The 22,113-nt window shown below is 39.7% G+C and overlaps 1 protein-coding gene across 1 annotated transcript in view; it reads left to right on the forward strand.

Moving 5' to 3' along the window:
* The window catches only part of LOC126236813 (unconventional myosin-XV), a 498,803-nt gene that overhangs the window by 250,013 nt on the left and 226,677 nt on the right, over nucleotides 1–22,113 (forward strand). Inside the window, exons 42-44 of the mRNA XM_049946408.1 lie at nucleotides 5,748–5,920; nucleotides 7,296–7,424; nucleotides 16,922–17,050. Coding sequence (XP_049802365.1) covers nucleotides 5,748–5,920; nucleotides 7,296–7,424; nucleotides 16,922–17,050 — 431 coding nt within the window. The remainder of the gene's footprint in view (nucleotides 1–5,747; nucleotides 5,921–7,295; nucleotides 7,425–16,921; nucleotides 17,051–22,113) is intronic.

Raw genomic sequence — 22,113 nt, forward strand, 5'->3', positions numbered from 1 at the left:
TTTAGATTTGATGCTTTATTTTTACAATTATTAGAAAAGTAAAACAAGAACAGGTCATTGAAAACTTGTTTATCACAAATGTCATTGACTCTTCTCTCGGAATTATTTTTCCAAGCCTTCCATACCTACATTATTTTTCCTGTATTTTTTTTTCTATTGTCTAACTGGATTACCTACTAACAAAATTATTCTTTTTAAACACCGACAGCTTTATGTCTAATGTAAAGTTTATATTTATGTGCGTTTGACAACTCTGCTACACATGATCCTAGCTCAGTGATTGGTAAATATATAAGCTTCATCCTTCTTTGCGTTGTGGCGTCATACGTATTTCATATTTTGTGTTCAGAAACATAATTTTGCATATAGACTGTAAAAAAAAGATTGGTACCTAATTAAAGACAGGTCCATTGTCTTGTAATGACACTCTAAGGAGATGGAACAGAAATGTAAATCTAGGAAAATGTATTTGTGACATGATCATTGCTGACAAGGCTGTTTATTCATGCTCTTGTTGCTGCATTATACAGTGTAGCTTAATGGCTAAATCCATCATTAAATTATAGGCAACTTGACAATCCCACATGTAAGCAGTAGTAGTAGTAGTAGTAGTAGTAGTAGCTTTATTCATCCGTAGATCTCTTTTTACAAGGATATAGGACATGTCAAAGTATTTACAAATTTAGATCAATTTAAAAATAAGCTAAACAGACTTATAGTTAGAGACAATCATTAGATTTACTCCTGGTGTGCAATACTTTTTTACAAATAACTTATTAAATAATGTAATGCCACATTGTTCACTAATATCTCACTATCAGTCACAGCACACACTATACACACATTGTTTCATAACACTTCACTCACTACACACACACACACACACACACACACACACACACACACGCACGCACGCACGCACACACTGTTAGTGCATATCAGAAAATTGTACATTAGGTACTTAGTGTTGTCCTTTTTTTAAAAATATGCACTTATTTATGACTGTAAAATGGTCATATTCTGGAAGATTATTTTGTCCTGCTCAGATCTATCTATGTTTAGTTTCCACTATTAAATTCCAGCCCCATTTGGTAGTTTATCAGATTTGTAACTCCCATAGATATGCTTTGACCAAGGTTATGAGTCCACGGCTTCATACGTCTGAAGTGACGTGATTGGTGGGTAAAAAACAAAAATAGTTATATTTGTTTATTATTTACCACATAATAAAAACAAACTGCTCCAGTTCAGTGTCTAAGTCATTGTCTTAGCACTGTACTATTACTCAGAAACAAATGCACACAGTGTATTGTGTGAAACTGTCAAACCAAATCACCACCTGTTGCCTGCTTCGCTCTTCTAGTAGCAGCAGAAATTCACGTAAAAACTGCCTCCCCTTCAGCTGAGGCAGCTTGCTGTACTATGGTGACTTGTAACATCATCCTTACGGTATCAACCAGGTCCTGCACCAGAATTACAAAGTAACCTCCAAATCAGATTATCATTTGTGCAATTTCAGCCAGTTTTCAGCCTGAATCAGTGGACCAAAATGGTATTTGGGGACCCTCACAGATTGCCGAATCTAGTCGCAGCAAATCATGTTTATCGACTGAAGTGTGGTGACGGATAGAAGTATTAAAAACATAAAAAACAAAAGTCAGTACTAAAATGTTGATGTAAAAATGAAACAGAATTAATGACAATAATGATCGCTAACTAATAAAAGACCTGTATAACAAGAAATCTATTTTCATAAATGCAAAACTTTGGCCCTACAACACTTATTAAACCAGAATGCCTTTATGCATTGGAATGCCTCTCATTAAGTACAGTCAAAAAATCAGGTGAAATAGAAAAGGAGAGGAAAATAATAAGGAAAATCTTGGGACCAAAATATGAGAATGAGAAATGGAAATTAAGAAATAAGTTTATGAAAAAGCCTAGATGAAAACAGAATAACAGGAAAAATTGTTAACATCTTTGACAGAAACCCCAAAACATCAATGACGTAGGTAAAAGAAGTTAAACCAGACCTGAGGGAAATGGAAATAATGGAGGAAGAAATAGGAAATAGAGAAAATTTCTGAGCAGAAGTAAAAGGTTTCCAGGAGAAAACGAAGAAAAAGACAAGTGCAATATGGACAGAAAAAAGAAGAGAAAAACGTGGGGAAAGAATGAAAAATTACTAGAAAGAAAGAAAAGAGAAAAGAAAGAATACATAAGTTAATTCATGTGGTCCTTAGTAGGCCAAACCAATTTTTAAAAATTGCTTTTGAGTATAAGACAAATTTGGGATTTTGTCAACATAAACTATCTTCTAAATTATCAATACAGTTTTATGATTTTTAATTATTTAAAAGTAATTGAAACATCATATTTTAGATGAAACAACTTATCTCTGTTGAGATATTTTAACTTCATAAAAATTCTTTGAATAATCAAAATGTTTTCGAACATGTATTCAGGATGATGCCTGTAGAACAGGCAGCAGCAGCATCAGTGTCAGCTGTCTGTATGCGCACAGGTGCTGCTTGACACAGTTGTCTTCTGTTACCTGTCTAGCGCAGTGTTTGCCGCTGCCTTTAGCAGCTAGCAGCCAGTCCCCAAGTATATGATGTGTTTGCTCTCTCCTCCTTTATTTTTTATTTTTACTTTATTTATTTATTTATTATGCATAAATAATCTGCAAACCATCATCTGCACATGAATAATTGGAAATACGCTTTAGTTTCATAATGCTTTTTAAGAAAAGCATCAAAAAGCAGGCGAAGCAGTGCACTCATATTAGATTTGGTGTGATTAAGTTTGTGGACACTGTCCCCCATGAAACCTATTACATCAGTTGAAAAAGAGGTGATTTTGACTTCCAATAAATATTAGTGATGTTGGAGAAACAGAAAATCTGATGCAAAAACTTGAACCACATTATAAAACACAGTAAAGTAAATATAAGTAAAAAGACTGATGTGGAAGGAGATGAATAATTTCAAGCAATTTTATGTTGTAGCAAAAATTGTCTGCTATGTCACATCAAAACCAACTTTTACTGTGCAAAAACGATGCACAAAGTGCTTCCATCTTAGGCAGCTGATTAAGTATAAATCAAGTGCTTGCAACAATATTAGATGGACACAAAGAGTAGAAAATTCAACAGAGTTGTGTCACATTGTCTTCTAAATTTGACAACAGCTCTCCTGTGTTCCTTACTGAACTAGCACCAGTTAAAAGAAGGATAGATGGTAATGGCTTAGCCATAGGTTTTTCTTTCGTATATGAATGCCCTGCTTTGCAGCCCAATGTACACACTATATGGATGGACTGTGAATTGTGATCAGATCATGCATGTGTTAAGAGCATTACGAAAGGCAAGCGATTGCCTCAGATCTGAATCCAGCATACAGTTTTAATTCAGTAGGTAGAAAATTATTGTTTAAATGTGATTTTTTCATTTTTATGCAAGGAAATTCTCTCTTTCTCTCTTTTACGTTTATGATGTCTGTATTTTTGTTTATTCCAAGAATTTTGTATATGCCAATGGACTATTGTGATGTTTCACTGAATAAAAAACAGTTATTGTAATTAGAACCAGAATTTGGTAATCATCTGGGTCTACCAAATGTACCAAGTACAATATGAAACTGATCACATGCAAATGTGATATTACTTTGATAATCTGTTAGTGCTAAATCATGTGTCCCAGCTGCTCTGTCCTGGTAGATGGCAGTGCAGGGGCATGTTCCCTGTGGGTACCCAGGTTCCACTTCTAACTTTGTCTTGAAGGACTGGTATATACAGAACATTATCACTCTAATTGTTGTGTATAAACTTGATGTATATTATTATTATTATTATTTTATTAGTTTGGCCTACTGAGGACAACCTGAAATAACTTGTCTTATTTCTTTTCTCCTTTCTTTCTTTCCAACAGTTTTTCATTCTTTCCCTGTGTTGGCTTCCTGGCTTATTAAAACTGTGTGCCAGACTGAGACTCAAACTCTGGACCTTTGCCTTTCACGTTCAACTGCTCTACCAACTGATCTACCCAAGCGTGACTCACCTCTGTCCTCACAGCTTTACTTCCACCACTACCTCATCTCCTACCTCCAGGAGTGCTAGTCCCGCATGTTTTGCAGGAGAACTTCTGTGAAGTATTTCAGGTAGCAGGTGAGGTACTGACAGAAGTAAAGTTGTGAGGACAGTTTGTGAGCCATTCTTGGGTAACTCAGTTGGTAGAGTCCATGTTCCAAGTTTGACCCACGGTCCGACACGCTGTTTTAATCTGCCAGGAAGTTTCATGTCAGTGCATAGTCTGCTGCAGAATGACGAATTCATTCTATTTCCAATGTTGTTCTCTTCTTTCCTCTGGTCATATTACATTTGTTGCTTCATTTCCTTTCTTCTGAAAGCCCTTGAAACTGTTTGCTTTTGCTCAGAACTTCGCTCTTTGTCCTATTTCTTCCTTCATCATTTCCGTTTCCTTAGGCTTGTTGTAACTTCTTTGACCCATGTCATGAATAGTTTAGTGTTTCTGTCAAAAAAGTTAGTAATTATTTTTGTTATTTTTTTCCAGCTGGCCTGTTTAGGTGCCCATAGAATAAAACTCTTCTCTTCCTCATTGTGTAACATTCGTTCTATTTTTTGATAAACTTCTTTGTTACTTTTTAATTTCCATTTCCCATCATCTTATATTGGTCCCAAAATTTTCCTTGTTATTTTCCTTTCTGTTCATCTGTTACGAACCCTTCTTCTCCAAGCTGAAATTTATGTCACATACTAAAGTGTATGGCCCTTGGTGATGTAATAAATTTAAGATTTTACATCAGTGCAATCAAAAGATATGGCAGTTTACATCACATCTTTTGATTCTTGCAAACTCACTCATGAAACCCTTTGGGGTACTTCCCATTGACCTAAATTGTGAAATTAGGTATGAAGCAAGGCCTCACAATAGAAATAAGGAAAAAATCTAGAAAAAGGGGTAGGTTTCTGGAAAGCCATCCAGAACCTCAGGTCAGGGGAGACTTACCATAAGGGATGTGTAGAAAAGACTGATTGTTGGGGTCTGTATCAGATGAGATTCTGTCTTCCAACTTTAAGCTCTCAGGTTTTCAAATCTCATCCAATGCAGTCCCCAACAATCAGTCTTTCCTTCTCAGCCTGTACGGTAAGTCTCCTTTGACCTGTGTTTGTGGGTGGCTTTCCCAAAATCTACCCCTTTCCCTACACCTCTCCAGACCTTTTCCTTCACCCCTCAACCCTCTTCAACCCTTCTGCTTGAAGAAGGAACCATTGACTTAAATATATATCTACCCAACTTTTATACACGCACACACACTCTGTGGAATTTTCCCAAACAATAATTCTGTACATCAATAGTGACTGTATACTGCCATGATACATTGTCACCACCAACGAGCAGCTTGTGTATTCAGTTTTTTACGTAGATTGTTAGGGTGCATTTCTCACTTCAGATTCTCTTGAATATGTATCCCTAATTTTTCTTTTATTGCTTGCAGTTGAGTCATTTTTCTCCTCTTCATTAAAACAGGGTTTGCTGCAGGATGGAGGTTTTCGAGGTGTGTAAGTTTAATTCTGCTGTGGTGGTGTGTGTGCACTGTTTATATTTTCTTCATTGGATTTGTATTTTGCTATCTTTCGGCAGTGCACTCTGCTGTTAATGTATTTAGAATTTTTGTATGAAAGTGTCTTTCTGTGTTAACTAAAGTTTTCCTTCAATGTTTTTGTAGTTGAGGAGTCATCTGAATTCCTGCAGCCTGTGGATTCAGCACCACCACCAGCTGTAGAGCGACAGGATCCTAGCCATCAGCTTGAGGCTATTAAAACAGTGCTGTTTCCTCCCAGCACTGCTGCTTACTTCACATACAATAGAGTAGCCTGGAGGCTTATAGTCAGGAAAGAGGTCAGTTCCTTTTTAAGAAATTTATGTGTGGTCCATCTGGAGTTTTAAGGTTATAAAAGTACTGAAATAAAATTAGCAACACATGCGAAACTAACATTTAATTTTGTGTGCTAGAAAAATTGGAAGAATGAGTTAAAAAGTACAGAAACTGCTGTGAAGTCTTACTCTGAAATGAGTATGCTGCTTAAAACTTCCCTTCATATTGAATTATCACATGTATGTTTCACCATCTTGCAGTTTTGTTTGTAATGGATGATAATATAATGAACAGATTCATGTTTTGATAATGGTAAAAATGTCACAAGTTGGAACAGATGGACAAAACACCTGTAATAACGAATAGCTTGGTAATCAAGAACTAATCAGATAGCAATAAAGAGGAGAAGGATGCTATTCTGAGCTGTAGTGAGTGCAGCCCATTCTCTCAAGTGCTGTCTGTAAATATGAGGGCATGCTGAAAATTAAAGCCTCCAAAATTTTTATTCTGTGGTCAATATTGGTTGAGGTATTAAATGTCGTACATGTTACTCAGTCAACCATCCCAGTTTGCTGATGCAAGTTGCAACCCTTTGCTGCTAGAGGGCTTTGAATTGCAGTGTGTAAAGTAACTAAATCGGTGTGTTGCAAACAGTGTGCTGTAATTGAGTCTCTAACCGCAGAGGAGTTCATCCGCACATGAAGGACCCTCTGCTTCTGCATGTCAATGCCATACCACACATGAACACTGCAATGTCTTTAACAATTCGATGCCTTGGGTTCACTGTCATTGATCACTATCCATACTTGGCAGCATCTGATTTTAATCGGTTTCCAGAACTTAAAGAACAGCTTCAGGGACCTCACTTTGATAGTAATGAAGTGGTGCAAGCAGAGGGGAGGTTGTGACTTCGGCAGGTTGTGGCTTCGGCAACAATGTTGAACATTCTTCACTGACGGTATCAACAAATTGGTCTCTCTTTGGGAGAAGTGTGTTCATCAACCGGGTGACTGCGTTAAGAAATAATTATGTAGACATAAAAAGTAAAGATGTAGAACGTTAATAAACCTTGTTTTATTTCGAGAACTTTAAGAGTTTTCCCATAAAAAAGTCAAAGGCATTACTTTTCAGCATGCCCATGTAATTACAATATGCCTTAATAGGCTTTAAAGAATAAAATTTTGTTATCATTATGTAAAAAGATCATGTATTCTCTTGGAACATTTGATTAGATATAAGTGAGGGCTTGAAGCTCCTGAACTTGCTGAGTAAAATAAATGTATGTTTAGAAATCAAAGGTCAAAAATTCATTTGCATTAACGAAGTACCAATGAATGTATAAACTACCATTTGGAATACTTATCCGGTAAGTAAAATCTGTTGTGGCCTATCTTGCAGGTGTTCACACCTAGTGAAGTCCTCACCAGCCCATTGGCCTTGCATCTAGTCTTTTGCCAAGTTGTCCAAGACTGCCTTAGTACTGGTTGTCTTCGTATTTCAAGGGACCAGCGTACCAAAATGAGAAAGGTGAGATTTTTTGTGTACACTGAGTATGTATCACTAAAAGCAGGGAGCAACACACATCTCACACAAATTAATATCTAGTGTAGAATTTTATCATTGATGTAAGTGTGTGTGTGTGAGAGAGAGAGAGAGAGAGAGAGAGAGAGAACGTGTGCATTTTACTAATTGCAGTGGAAAATTGTAAGCTTCATACCTTTCAAACATATTCACCTCCATATATTTTAATAAAGATGCTAAAGACTCTAATGTCAAATACCTTAAATTGTGTAAACTTCAGCACAGATGAATGATAAGTCTTGAAGAATCACTGTGGGTATGATACAGCATACAAAAGACATCTATAACTTGTTTCCCTGATTTACATGTTAGCTATACATTATGTACCTGTAGTAAGATGTATTAAAACATTTGATTGGAAACAAAAATGAGAGTATAGAACTTGGTATGTTTCTAAGGTCTCCTCCAGTACAAACTAAGCGAATTTATAGTGGGCTATTATGCTGGTTGTTAAAACGCAAACATTTTTTGTGTGTTTTTATTTCAACATTTCTGTCTTAGTGGCAGTGAATGGGAACACAGATATAAAAGAATAGACAAGGGAATGTTAAGAAGAGTGTCTAGGTTATTTAGTGGCAGTGAATGGGAACACAAATATAAAAGAATAGAAAAGGGAATGTTGAGAAGAGTGTCTAGGTGTATGAGGGAAAGTATGAGGCAAAAAGTGATGTACATGGAAAGTACAAAAGTATATAGCAGACAGGAGAAATTGCTGTGATGGAAGTGATGAGATGTATGGTTAGTAAAATAAAATAGCATTGGGGGGGGGGGGGGGGGGGGTATTAACAAGTCAGAGAGAAGGGATGCAATGACTGGCAGTTTGAGTTGGAGAATGTATGCAATAGTGCCCATGAAAGGTATGAATTAGGGCTTATATTAGGAGTGATTGACAGTGTAATTTAAAAGAATTTTTTACTTGAAAGTCTATGGAACTCTGTGGTTAATGTGTGTGGCATAACACTTGCCTTGTACCCACTGTTTCTTGATAGCTGTTAAGCTGGAAGCTTCTCTTATCACCTACTCAAATACAAGAAGAAATTGATAACTGATATGATGATTTTTCTCTCCTGATGCCTCTCTGAATGTCACTCTCAAACTGAGGACGGGTTGTGATGAGAGAGAGGGCATCCTCAAACTGAGGACATTGTGACATTAAGTACTATTTGCAGATTATTCATCAGAACTGACTGAAAATAGGAATACAGACATATTTAAGTGCAGGCTTTCTTGATGAAATCTTATCAGGTTAGCAACTATCATGGGGTCATATTGCTGCAAAGATTCAACAATTTTCCTATTAATCATTTTCAAGCAAACTGTTGAGTCCATGTCCCGATTGTTCCTTTTATAGTTGCTGGACCAAAGATTCCATTGTTGAGTGGCCAAAGGGGCAGCTAGTTGCATGCTCCTGAAAGACATGTCACGACCAGTGGTGATGGGCCCCAGACAGAGTGGAGGGGGATCCAGGCGTAGAGTCCTGCTGTGTGTCTGTTCTGCTCGTTGTCTTTGCTGCTTTCACATCAGAGCGTTACTTGTGTAGTTTTGCTAGCACCACATCCCAGTCAGAGCTCATTTGGAAACCACTGTCTCGGTTAACATCATGATCATTTAGCAAAATTAGGTAGAGTGCTACTCACCATAAAGATGACCCATTGAGTTGCAGTCAGGCACAGCAAAAAGACTGCTACACATTAATAGCTTTCAGCCAAAGCCTTCTTCAGCAAAGAAAGCACCCACACATTCACACAAGCAAGCACACCTTACACCCACATTATCGCCACCACCAACAGCTCCGACCGTAACGCGACTGTCAAATGATAATCAATCTGAAGTGGGGTGGGGAAGGGGGAGGTATAGCAGGGTATGGATGGGGGAGAGAGAGCACTGTCTAGTGGGGCATCTAGGGACTAGAGACTGCAGGTGCAGCATCAGGAGGTGGGGTGTGGGGGAAAAAACGGGGAGCAGAAGACGGGAGAGCAAAGAGTGGAAAAGGATGGGAAAGTACATTGGTAGAGGGCACCACACTAAAAGGGTAAGAGACTGTGAAAAAGAAGAGGGCAATAGGACGAGGGGGCAGAAACTGTTTGTTAGAGGGTTTGGGGTGAGTAGGTTCCCGTAGGTTGAGGCCAGTATACTTTCGGGACCGGAGTATATGTTGTAAGGATAGCTCCCATCTGCACAGTTCTGAAGAGGTGGTGTTGGAGGGGAGGGTCCAGAGGGCCTGGGTTGTGAAGCAGTCATTGAAATCAATTATGTTATGTTCAGTTGCATGTTGAGCCACAGGGTGATCTGCTTCGTTCTTGACCACAGTTTGGCAGTGGCTGTTCATCCTGGTGTAAAGCAGGTTGGAAGTTATACCAATATAAGAAACTGTGCAGTGTTTGCAGCAGAGCAGGTATACAATGTTTTTGCTTTCACAGGTGGTCCAGCCTTTGATGGAGTAAGATAACCTGTGAGACGACTGGAATAGGAAGTGCTGGGTGCGTGGATTGAGCAAGTCTTGCACCTGGACCTTCCACAGGGACATGATGCCTGTAGCAAGGGGTTGGGATCGGGAGTGGCATAGGGATGGACTAAGATGGTGTGGAGGTTGGGTGGTCTATGGAACATCACTTTAGGAGGGGTGGGAAAGATCTCGGGTAGTATGTCCCTCAAAGCTCTGAAGAAGGATGTGGTTCAGTTGTTGCAGTCTGGAGTGGTATTGGGTGCTGAAGGGGCATTCTTTTGTAGCTGGTTCTTGAGATTGGTGGGAGGATTCGGGGATGTGTGAGGAAATGGCACAGGAAATCTGTTTGCTGACTAGTTCTGGGGGATAGTGCCTATCTGTGAAGGTCTTGGTGAGACCTTCGGCATACTGGGAAAGGGGGCTCTTGTCACTACAGATACGCCATCCCCAGGTGGCAAGGCTGTATTGGAGATGATTTTTTAGTGGAAGGGTACGTTTGGTGGTTGGTGAGTTTAAAATTGACAGAGATGTGGATGGAGCCATCAGAGGGGAGGTAGTCAATGTGTAGGAAGGTGACATGCTCGGCTGCAGATGTCGGTCAATGAGGGCTGAAATCCTTTCAGTGGGGGCTCAATAACCAGCTACAATAGAGTGTCTTGGATTGTTGCATTTGCGAATTTTGGAGAGTATGTAGAAGGTGGGTGTGCAGGTTGTCATAGAGGTGAGCAGGGAAATAGATTCAGTGGAAAGGTCATGGGAAGGACCTAAGATCTTAAGCAGGGATTGGAGGTTATGTTGGACATCTATGATGGGATCATTCTGGCTTTCTGCCAGGTAGTCACTGCGACTCATTGCAGTGGTGGAGCCTTTGTCTGCAGGGAGGATGATTAGGTCAGGGTCTGTTTTGGGACTGTGTATGGCTGTCCTTTCCTCTGCTGAAAGATTGATGTTATTAGGAAGGGACCTGGGGAAGGATGGTGAGGTCAAGTTGGAGGTAACGAATTCTTGGAAAGTGGCCAGGGGTAGTTAGGTGGGAGGGAGGGTGAGGATTGCAGTTGCATGAACTAGAAGTGGCAGGTTTCAATGTTGGAATTAGGTTGGCTTTGCCTGGAGGGATTGATGGCAAAGAAGTGTTCCCATTGCAGCATTCAGGAGAAGCAGAGTAGGTCCTTGACACGCCCAACATGGTTAAATTTGCATTTAGGGCTAAAAGTGAGGCTTCTGGATACGACTGAAACTACTGTGGGGCTGAGGATTTTGGTGGAAAGTGTTCGAGGATTTTTTAGGTTCTGCAGTTGGAATGTTGGTAGGGAGTTTTGTGAGATGTGTCAACTTGAAAGGTACATTAGGCAGGGTCTTGGTGCTATGATGATGAATGGCCACTGCCAAACAGTGGCCAAGAGCAAAGTAGACCACCCTGTGGCTCACCATTCAGCTAAACATAACATGCTTGATTTCAATAGTTGTTTCACTACCCAAGCCATCTGGATCCTCCCCTCCACCACCAGCTTTTCTGAACTGGATCTGGGAGTTACTCTTACAGCTCATTCTCCGTTCCAAAATTATCCTGGTCTCAAACTACGGTAATCTACTGTCCCCACACTATCCACCCAACAGTTCCCACTCCCTTGTCCTATTACCTCCTCCCTTTTCACATTTTCTCACCCCGTTTGCATGGTGTAAAGTGCCATTTGTTTGTACCCATCTGTCATTTCCCCTCTCCTGCTCCTCTCCTTCTTTTCCCTCCGTCCACATCCCACCTGCTGACACTGCACCTGACAGTCTTCTCTAATCCCTGCACACAATGCTAGACAGTGCTCTTGTCTCCCCCCCCCCCCCCCTTCCCCATTCCCCCGCCTCCATCCCAACTTTACTCTGCTATCCATCACCATTTCCCACCCCACTCCAGATTTCTATTCAGTGACAACCACATTCTAGTAGAAGCTGGTGGTGGTAGTGGTCCTGTGTACATGTAGTGTGCTTGCTTTTGTGAACATGCCTGTTTTCTTTACTGCAGAAAGCTTTGGCCAAAAGCTGTTAATGCGTAACAGTCTTTTCATTATGCCTGCCTGCAACTTGATGGGTCATTTTTACATTGAGTAGCACTCTATATTTTACTATAGTTGATATTGCAACCTGGCATTTCCATTGTTTAAAGATCATTGTTTACTCATATATCCACTGCCCTTTTGATGATCAAATCCCAGTATGTGTTGGCATTACACAATACCTTTGTCAGTTTTTAATAAAACATATGCACTTCATTCATTTTGTGCTCTGCCACTGCAGACTTGTCAGTTTATCTGAAGCAAATGCTCCTCACTTGTTCTGACAGCACTGTAAGATTTATCACTTTGTCTAATTGGTGTGCTGCATGTCATACTCACAACTAACACTGTAGATGCCAGGTGCCCATAGCAGAAGTTGGCCTTTTACTGAGCCAAACATGTTATTGATTTTAACCATTCCACTCAGTGGACATAATCAAGAATATGCTTGGGTTACCCAAAGACCCACTAGGGCTACAGGCACCTGGCACCTACAGCATCAGTTGTGAGTCTGGCATGCAGTACATTGACCAGATGTGGCAATGCATCTCCCAGCACTGTTCAAAATATGTGGGGTATTCGCCTTAGTCAATCTGACAAGTTTGCAGCGGCAGAGCACTGTTGTGTTTTTGAACAGGCAGAGGTGCTGTGGCTTGCCAATGGGCTCTAGGATTCAGTTATCAAAGAAGCTGCAGAAATAAGAGTAAATTGCAATTTTGTCAGCCAGGAGAACGATTTCCAACTGAGCTCTGTATGACATGAGGTGTTAGCAAAAATACAATGGAAGGCGGTGGGGGTAACAGGCAGGCAGCACCAATATTTGATAGCTGAATGCCCTTCCACCCTGTCTGGAGGCCTCCCACTACCAGTCGTGACATCTCAACCAGAGGAGTCTGCTCTCCAGCAGCTATAAAGTAACATACTGAACATGAACCCAAGAGGGTAACAAGTAGGAAACTTGTTGAAATGTGAAAATATCACAGGTGTCCTAGAAAATCTGGATACCTGGTGCCATTTAAATGGGTTAACATTGTTGTTGTTGTTGTGGTCTTCAGTCCTGAGACTGGTTTGATGCAGCTCTCCATGCTACTCTATCCTGTGCAAGCTTCTTCATCTCCCAGTACCTACTGCAACCTACATCCTTCTGAATCTGCTTAGTGTATTGATCTCTTGGTCTCCCTCTACGATTTTTACCCTCCACGCTGCCCTCCAATGCTAAATTTGTGATCCCTTGATGCCTCAAAACATGTCCTACCAACCGATCCCTTCTTCTAGTCAAGTTGTGCCACAAACTTCTCTTCTCCCCAATCCTATTCAATACCTCCTCATTAGTTACGTGATCTACCCACATTATCTTCAGCATTCTTCTGTAGCACCACATTTTGAAAGCTTCTATTCTCTTCTTGTCCAAACTAGTTATCGTCCATGTTTCACTTCCATACATGGCTACACTCCATACAAATACTTTCAGAAACGACTTCCTGACACTTAAATCTATACTCGATGTTAACAAATTTCTCTTCTTCAGAAACGATTTCCTTGCCATTGCCAGTCTACATTTTATATCCTCTCTACTTTGACCATCATCAGTTATTTTACTCCCTAAATAGCAAAACTCCTTTACTACTTTAAGTGTCTTATTTCCTAATCTAATCCCCTCAGCATCACCCGATTTAATTTGACTACATTCCATTATCCTCGTTTTGCTTTTGTTGATGTTCATCTTATATCCTCCTTTCAAGACACTGTCCATTCCGTTCAACTGCTCTTCCAAGTCCTTTGCTGTCTCTGACAGAATTACAATGTCATCGGCGAACCTCAAAGTTTTTACTTCTTCTCCATGAATTTTAATACCTACTCCGAATTTTTCTTTTGTTTTCTTTACTGCTTGCTCAATATACAGATTGAATAACATCGGGGAGAGGCTACAACCCTGTCTCACTCCTTTCCCAACCACTGCTTCCCTTTCATGCCCCTCGACTCTTATAACTGCCATCTGGTTTCTGTACAAATTGTAAATAGCCTTTCGCTCCCTGTATTTTACCCCTGCCACCTTCAGAATTTGAAAGAGAGTATTCCAGTTAACGTTGTCAAAAGCTTTCTCTAAGTCTACAAATGCTAGAAACGTAGGTTTGCCTTTTCTTAACCTTTCTTCTAAGATAAGTCGTAAGGTTAGTATTGCCTCACGTGTTCCAATATTTCTACGAAACCCAAACTCATCTTCCCCGAGGTCCGCTTCTACTAGTTTTTCCATTCGTCTGTAAAGAATTCGCGTTAGTATTTTGCAGCTGTGACTTATTAAACTGATAGTTCGGTAATTTTCACATCTGTCAACACCTGCTTTCTTTGGGATTGGAATTATTATATTCTTCTTGAAGTCTGTGGGTATTTCGCCTGTCTCATACATCTTGCTCACCAGATTGTAGAGTTTTGTCATGACTGGCTCTCCCAAGGCCATCAGTAGTTCTAATGGAATGTTGTCTACTCCCGGGGCCTTGTTTCCACTCAGGTCTTTCAGTGCTCTGTCAAACTCTTCACGCAGTATCTTATCTCCCATTTCATCTTCATCTACATCCTCTTCCATTTCCATAATATTGTCCTCAAGTACATCGCCCTTGTATAAACCCTCTATATACTCCTTCCACCTTTCTGCCTTCCCTTCTTTGCTTAGAACTGGGTTGCCATCTGAGCTCTTGATATTCATACAAGTGGTTCTCTTCTCTCCAAAGGTCTCTTTAATTTTCCTGTAGGCAGTATCTATCTTACCCCTAGTGAGACAAGCCTCTACATCCTTACATTTTTCCTCTAGCCATCCCTGCTTAGCCATTTTGCACTTCCTGTCGATCTCATTTTTGAGACGTTTGTATTCCTTTTTGCCTGCTTCATTTACTGCATTTTTATATTTTCTCCTTTCATCAATTAAATTCAATATTTCTTGTGTTACCCAAGGATTTCTATTAGCCCTCGTCTTTTTACCTACTTGATCCTCTGCTGCCTTCACTACTTCATCCCTCAGAGCTACCCATTCTTCTTCTACTGTATTTCTTTCCCCCATTCCTGTCAATTGTTCCCTTATGCTCTCCCTGAAGCTCTGTACAACCTCTGGTTCTTTCAGTTTATCCAGGTCCCATCTCCTTAAATTCCCACCTTTTTGCAGTTTCTTCAGTTTCAATCTGCAGTTCATAACCAATATATTGTGGTCAGAATCCACATCTGCCCCTGGAAATGTCTTACAATTTAAAACCTGGTTCCTAAATCTCTGTCTTACCATTATATAATCTATCTGATACCTTTTAGTATCTCCAGGATTTTTCCAGGTATACAACCTTCTTTTATGATTCTTGAACCAAGTGTTAGCTATGATTAAGTTATGCTCTGTGCAAAATTCTACAAGGCGGCTTCCTCTTTCATTTCTTCCCCCCCCAATCCATATTCACCTACTATGTTTCCTTCTCTCCCTTTTCCTACTGACGAATTCCAGTCACCATGACTATTAAATTTTCGTCTCCCTTCACTACCTGAATAATTTCTTTTATCTCATCATACATTTCATCAATTTCTTCATCATCTGCAGAGCTTGTTGGCATATAAACTTGTACTACTGTAGTAGGCATGGGCTTTGTGTCTATCTTGGCCACAATAATGCGTTCACTATGCTGTTTGTAGTAGCTAACCCGCACTCCTATTTTTTTATTCATTATTAAACCTACTCCTGCATTACCCCTATTTGATTTTGTATTTATAACCCTGTAATCACCTGACCAAAAGTCTTGTTGCTCCTGCCACCGAACTTCACTAATTCCCACTATATCTAACTTTAACCTATCCATTTCCCTTTTTAAATTTTCTAACCTACCTGCCCGATTAAGGGATCTGACATTCCACGCTCCAATCTGTAGAACGCCAGTTTTCTTTCTCCTGATAACGGCGTCCTCTTGAGTTAACATTAAATGTTTTGAAAAGCCAACTGATGCTATTTAAAACTGACCAAGTAAAAACAAGTGTATTCAGGTAATCCACAAAAATTAGGAGCTAAAGGAAGCAGACTGTGTAAAATTCTTGGGAAAGCATCATGATGAATACCTGTCATGGATATCAGAAATTGCACTCCTGGCAAATAAATTAAACACGCTGGCATTCACTATGACAGTCTGTGGTAACACATCCAACATACACACAAAAAACCATATTTACTTTGAATTCATAGTGAGATGCCATTATATTTTGAGAAGGCACAGGAAACATGAAAAGAATATTTACCTTGCAAAAGTAATTATCAAGAATATGTGAGTGTCTTGCTCTCAACTATTAAGAGATCTGACACTATTAAGTATTCCATGGCTGTATACATATGAACAAATTCTTTTTACTCTCAACAATCCTGATCTATTTTTAGTAAATAATTTCCAGCATCTGTACAGTATTAGGAGTAAAGAAAACTTCAGGCTTCCTACCCACCACCTGGAGTTCTTTTCCAAAAATCCACAGTACACAGGAATGAAGATTTGTAACTAATGAAAAGACAAAAATATAAATAAGATCTAGAGTAGTTTGGTGAAGAGAAAATATGTACATCATACTAATCCAAAAGTGTTATTATGCAGCAAAGGAATTCTTGAATGATAATATTGTTATTTGAGTAGTATGCAGGAAAAGGCACTGAAAAATGTCAGCCTACAATACTTTTTAACGATGATTCAATTCTCAAGTAGTTTGTAAAATTAAATGTGGTGTATACCCTAGAGTTTAGTATGTGTAATGTGAACGAGCCTCCTGTACAGTATATCACTGACTTCACTTGTATATTATGAAACATTAAACCTCTGATTCTGGCAATGATAAGTAAGATCTATCAGTTAAACCTGTGATCAGTGCCTTAAAAAGTTATTTTTGAAAAAAATTGTATTTTGTACAAAATTTTATTATGGGTCATTGACTTATTTTTACAGTTGCTGGACAACTATGGTGTTACCCTTAGCAACATACACTCAGCTCAGCAAAAAGTTACCATTAAGAAGAATGTCGTTGACATTGCTAAAGACTGGCCTATTTATTTTGCAAGAATATTTCCCGTATCGGTATGTATGTTTTATTTTTGTGTGTCATTGCCAGATAATAAGTTTATAAAATATATTCAAAATTTGCAGCTACGGAATTTGACAAACCATTTTCCTTCATCTTAGTTCTAGCTTTTGGAACACATCTTCGTGCATTTTGCTGCAACAAATTTGCTGCTTACATCCGTAGATGCTCAGTAAACAATACACTTCACATAAGGATAAGATTCTTTATTGGTCTGCACAAAAAGAAGATAAATAACTATTATCATGTAATATACTCTTATTGCCCTACTGGTTATTTTTTGTAATGTGCATCCGACAACTGCACACATTCTGATCTTCATGTTGCTGCAGGTAACAATGTACTATCTGCTGGAGAATGTGGTCTTTCCAGTGTTGGTCATTTGCAATATTGTCAGTGGATAGTGTGGTGTGACTTGCAAGCTGAAGTCACTCATCACATCCCCACAAGGAAAGGAAAAAAAAATTAACTTCAGCTATGATATGTCTGCCAGCTTGAAATGGAACCACACTTCTCATATGTAATGATTTTCTGTTGTGGCTGTTTATTGATGTTTCGTGTGGTAATGCGAAGTGGATGGTGGCCAGTCAGTTTGCAGGTGGTCATCCATGCTCTGTATGATGCTACAGTGCAGTTGGCTGCAGTGTGATGGATGTTCTGCATCAGGTGTTGGCCTATATTTCAGTGACAGCTTCTGCACTTAGGTAGGCAGGTTTGCAGCAGTCATTGGACACTACTGTGCCTACCCCTTTAATACGGAGAGTGAGAGTTGTTTCATTTTGTCCTGTAACTATGTATTGGCCTTAAAGGGAAGTTCCAGTGATCTGAGCAGTGGTCCACATCAGAGGAAAAAGTGCTTCATTCTTTCCGGGTCTTTGAAAACAAAAGTAACTTGTTTTCCATGCCGTGTAGTTCCATTTGATTGCACAGCCTCCATTTGCCACTGGAGATCCATGGGGAAACCTTGAGTAGAGCACAGAAGGTCAGGTTGTTGTTTAGAAAACTCCCTGGTAGATGCAAAGGCTTGCCATACAATAGCTCTGCTGAGTAGGCATGTAGGTATTCTTTTAATACATAGCACAATCCCAACAACACTACTGGTACATGAATCTGTTGTGTGGGACGATATAGCGGCCTTCAAGGAACAGTGTAGACACTCCACAATGCTGTTTGCAGCTGCATGATATGCAGAAGTCCATAATTTCTGTACCCTGTACAGCCAGGTCATTGAATGAAATATTTCAGCCTCCTACAGCCAACTCTGGATCAGAAGTCAGTTGGTGGGTGTAGCCAAAATGTAAATTCCAAATGTGTGTGAACACACACACATTCTCGGCAGTTTTTGTTTCCAGTGGGAATACCTCCATCTACATGGTGTATGTGTCAGTCATTGTCAGGCTTTAACAGCAGTTACATGCAACCAGGAGTGGTCCTACCAAGCCCAGGAGGACGTGTGAGAATCGTGCCTCTGGGATGAGAAAACTCACAAGCAGAGCTTGTACTGCCTTGTTACTTTGCACTTCTGGCAGGGAATGCAGGTTGCAGGCTTTCAAATAATAATGAAGAAATTAGGTGATGGGGTGTGGCCCTCAACTACACACCCACAGACTCAGAGTTGCAATATTAAAAGTTTTGACTGGTCTCGTTGTCTAGGGGCTGGTATACATGGTTGCCGCATTACAGACCAAATACTGCTTAGTCTACAGTATACGATAAGAATACAGACATGAATTCAATGGTCAAAGGTTTCTATCACTCGGCAATTGCGAATTATGAAAGTAACATATAAAATTATAAATTAAAGATTGCAATTAATTAAAATATGCAGGTGCTATCTTAACAACTTTAAATGATGAGTACAATAATAGAAGTACTTTTGAGACTGCAGTATATTTCTGCAAAACATTTAATGGTGACAATAGTCCAGCAATTAAATAAAATATAAGTTGAATAACAGGGAAACAATAGATTCCTACAGCATGTAATTAGTTATGAACAACAACACAGCTCGGGAGATATTCACATCTAAACACACACTACATCTTCACTGTAGAAGCCACGGAAATCTCACAAGTGCACAAGTCGGCACTCCAAAGTAATTCTATCTGCCACGACCCCACGCAAACCATTCCACACTCTCCAAGTCTCTCCCGCGACCGAGCGTCTGTCACACCGTCACATCCAGTACGTTCTCCGTGTCCTGTGCGACTCTCCAGAACTCTCTCCTGAACTCGTTTCCATCCAGTCTCCCCATTAACGGGCACTGTGATTGGCTAGAGTACTCACGCCACGTCTTCAATCCAACGCAGCAACATAAACATAATGAAAAGCATACGAAATACTGGAGTTACATTTAAATAACTCAAAATTAAATAAATACTCCTATGGCTGGACCATAAACACGCTCTAACACACATTATTAGATACATAAACAAATTAAATAAACATATATCAAAGGAATAGAACAAAAGGTAGGCCAGTAGTCTAATGTCTCTGAGCTTTCTAAAACACAGTAAATATTTAACCAATTTCTTCATGAATAGTATATATCAGATATGAACAAAGACATATATGAGTAAGTATATTTATAAGCATGCTGCTACCATTTTTTCATGTAACTGTGGAGTACTTATGGCCTGACATTATTGATTGTATCAGCCACTTTGACCTCCAATAACTCCTGTATTATTCAAGTTACATGCCTGTAATTCATACCAATTTAAGTTTACACTAATAGCTTTCTACAGACACATAGATCGAAGAAATCAGATGAAACATTTAGATTTTGGAAATTTGTTACTGTGTCTTACTTGTATAATTTACAGTCAGATACTAAACTTTAAACTACTAAAGATATTGAAAATCTGATTACTCCATCAGAATCATCGTGCAAATAATGGTAATGTACATGTTTCTTTTTGAGGTATCATGATTCATGTGACTACTATTAATTTCTATATGAACTGTGAGATGTCTGCTATTAAGGTTTCACAAAGTCTGCCATTTTTGGCACTCCCGGCATGTGTCCTTCATCAACACAGTATCACAATGGAATTCTCAGCCACGCAGCTGGACCATGCGCTGGCGCTACCCCTCTCGTCTGGCTAACGTTCTCCATCACATGTTTGCTGTTGGGACCAGGCTGGCCGAGTGACCCGTACGGCCTCTGCTTCCTCTGAGCTTAGAATATTTTCAGGGTGCGACTACTCACCCTTTACCTCACAAGGTATGGAGCTCCTGTTAGGCAGCTCTCCTGTATACTGGGCCACATAAAGTGCTCTGATGTAGCACCATTGTAGCATGGATTGCTAGATGGCTGAATCCATCTAGAATGTCAACCACCCATTGTTGTAAATGGGTAGGCACATATGGCTTACTAACTCGTCACTGTATACCAGCTCCTCAGTTGCTAGCCATGGTATGTGATGTAAGTGCAGGGGCACCTTTCCTTTCAGCAGGATGTTTAACTCCTCAGCATTATTTTGTGCTTCTACCAGCTCAGCAAAATCTGCAGGTGCAGAAATAGTTTCCACTCTAGACAAAACATCAGCAGTGACTTTTATTGAATGCTCACATGTTGAGTGTTTGTTTTAACTGTGAAATAAAGTTTAGCTGCTTGATCTGCAATGGCTCTTTGCTTTCCATATTTTGAGAGGTGGTATTGTGGTCCCTAACGAGAAAAAAATGTCCAGTAAATAGCGGCTCTAAAGTGCATACCTTAATAGTTGTGAGCACCTATCATCTACTTTGCTAATATGACACACATCTCTTCTACAGAACAAGTGCTCATAGTTCTTAAAGTGTGCACTTTAGAGACCTTATTTACTAGGCAAGTTTTCATGTTTTCTTTTGTCTATAGTACCTTTTTCCAAAATATGGAAAGCAAAGAGCTTGCAGTAGAAGAGATTTGATTCACAGTATTGAAGATGGAGAAGTGCTCATAGTTCTTAAGATACACATTTTAAAACTCATGTTTATCACACGTCTTTGATTTAAATGATCATTCATTTCATATCCCTGAATATTGACCATTACTCCTCACCATGTTTAGTGAAGGCATGCCCTTCCACCATGAATCAGGAGTATCTAACTGATTCAATTCTGCATAAAATAGTGGCCAATGGTGCTGCTTCTCTTTGGTCTTCTTGGAGAAGAAACACAAAGGCTGCCAGCACACATTTACATTTTATTGTAGCACATCACCAACAGTGGGGAATGAGGCACCTACAAAATCGCTAATGGTGTATCGGCAATCAGATGTGCAAGGATGGTGGCTTGCACGAGACCTGTCTGGCAGGCTTCAAATTGTACCTTTAGTTTGTCAGTCCAAGCAACAGGCATAGTACCATGCACTTTGGTGCCACCAGAGACAGCATGGAATAGCAACTGAGCCTCATCAGCTTGGAAAAAAGAACAGCAGTAAAAGTTTATCATCCTCAGATACCGATGCAGTTCGTGCACCCTTTTTGGGGCCAGCTAAGATGTAAGTGTGGCGATTTGTTCAGTTGGTGGAACATCACTTCACTGGCACCAATGTCGTATTAGCTGAATTTATAAGGATTCCATTGTTTCCAGACTTCAGGAAACTATGCATAGATGTCTTTCATGTTATTCAGAAGGTGTCAGTGCCACCAACACATCATCTGTGTATGCGAAGCAGAAGTCTAATCCTTGCAAAACTTATGTGACAAAGAGTTGAAAAGTCTGTACTGTATTCTGTTGGCCATAACACATGTATGGCAATGGTATTGTAGTTTTAGGAATGTCATCTGTTGCCACAGGAATTTGGTTGTAGGCTTTTACTGTGTTCGATGTTGAGTTATCAGTGCATCCCGCCATTTGACATACAAAATTTGTGAAGTGGTGCAGAGGATACCAGCCAGAAATCTTCCTAATATTGGGTCCTCTATAATCACCACAGGGGCACCATCTGTCCAGTTCTTTTGGTACTGGATGAGGGGGAGGATCCCAATTGCTTTCTGATGGTCATGCTGTGCTTGCTTGGGTCATTGCATTGAATTCTGCTTTTGTGATGTGGAGTTTGTTGGGGTCCATCTGT

The sequence above is a fragment of the Schistocerca nitens genome, chromosome 2 (genome assembly GCF_023898315.1).
Source record: "Schistocerca nitens isolate TAMUIC-IGC-003100 chromosome 2, iqSchNite1.1, whole genome shotgun sequence".
Lineage (NCBI taxonomy): Eukaryota > Metazoa > Arthropoda > Insecta > Orthoptera > Acrididae > Schistocerca > Schistocerca nitens.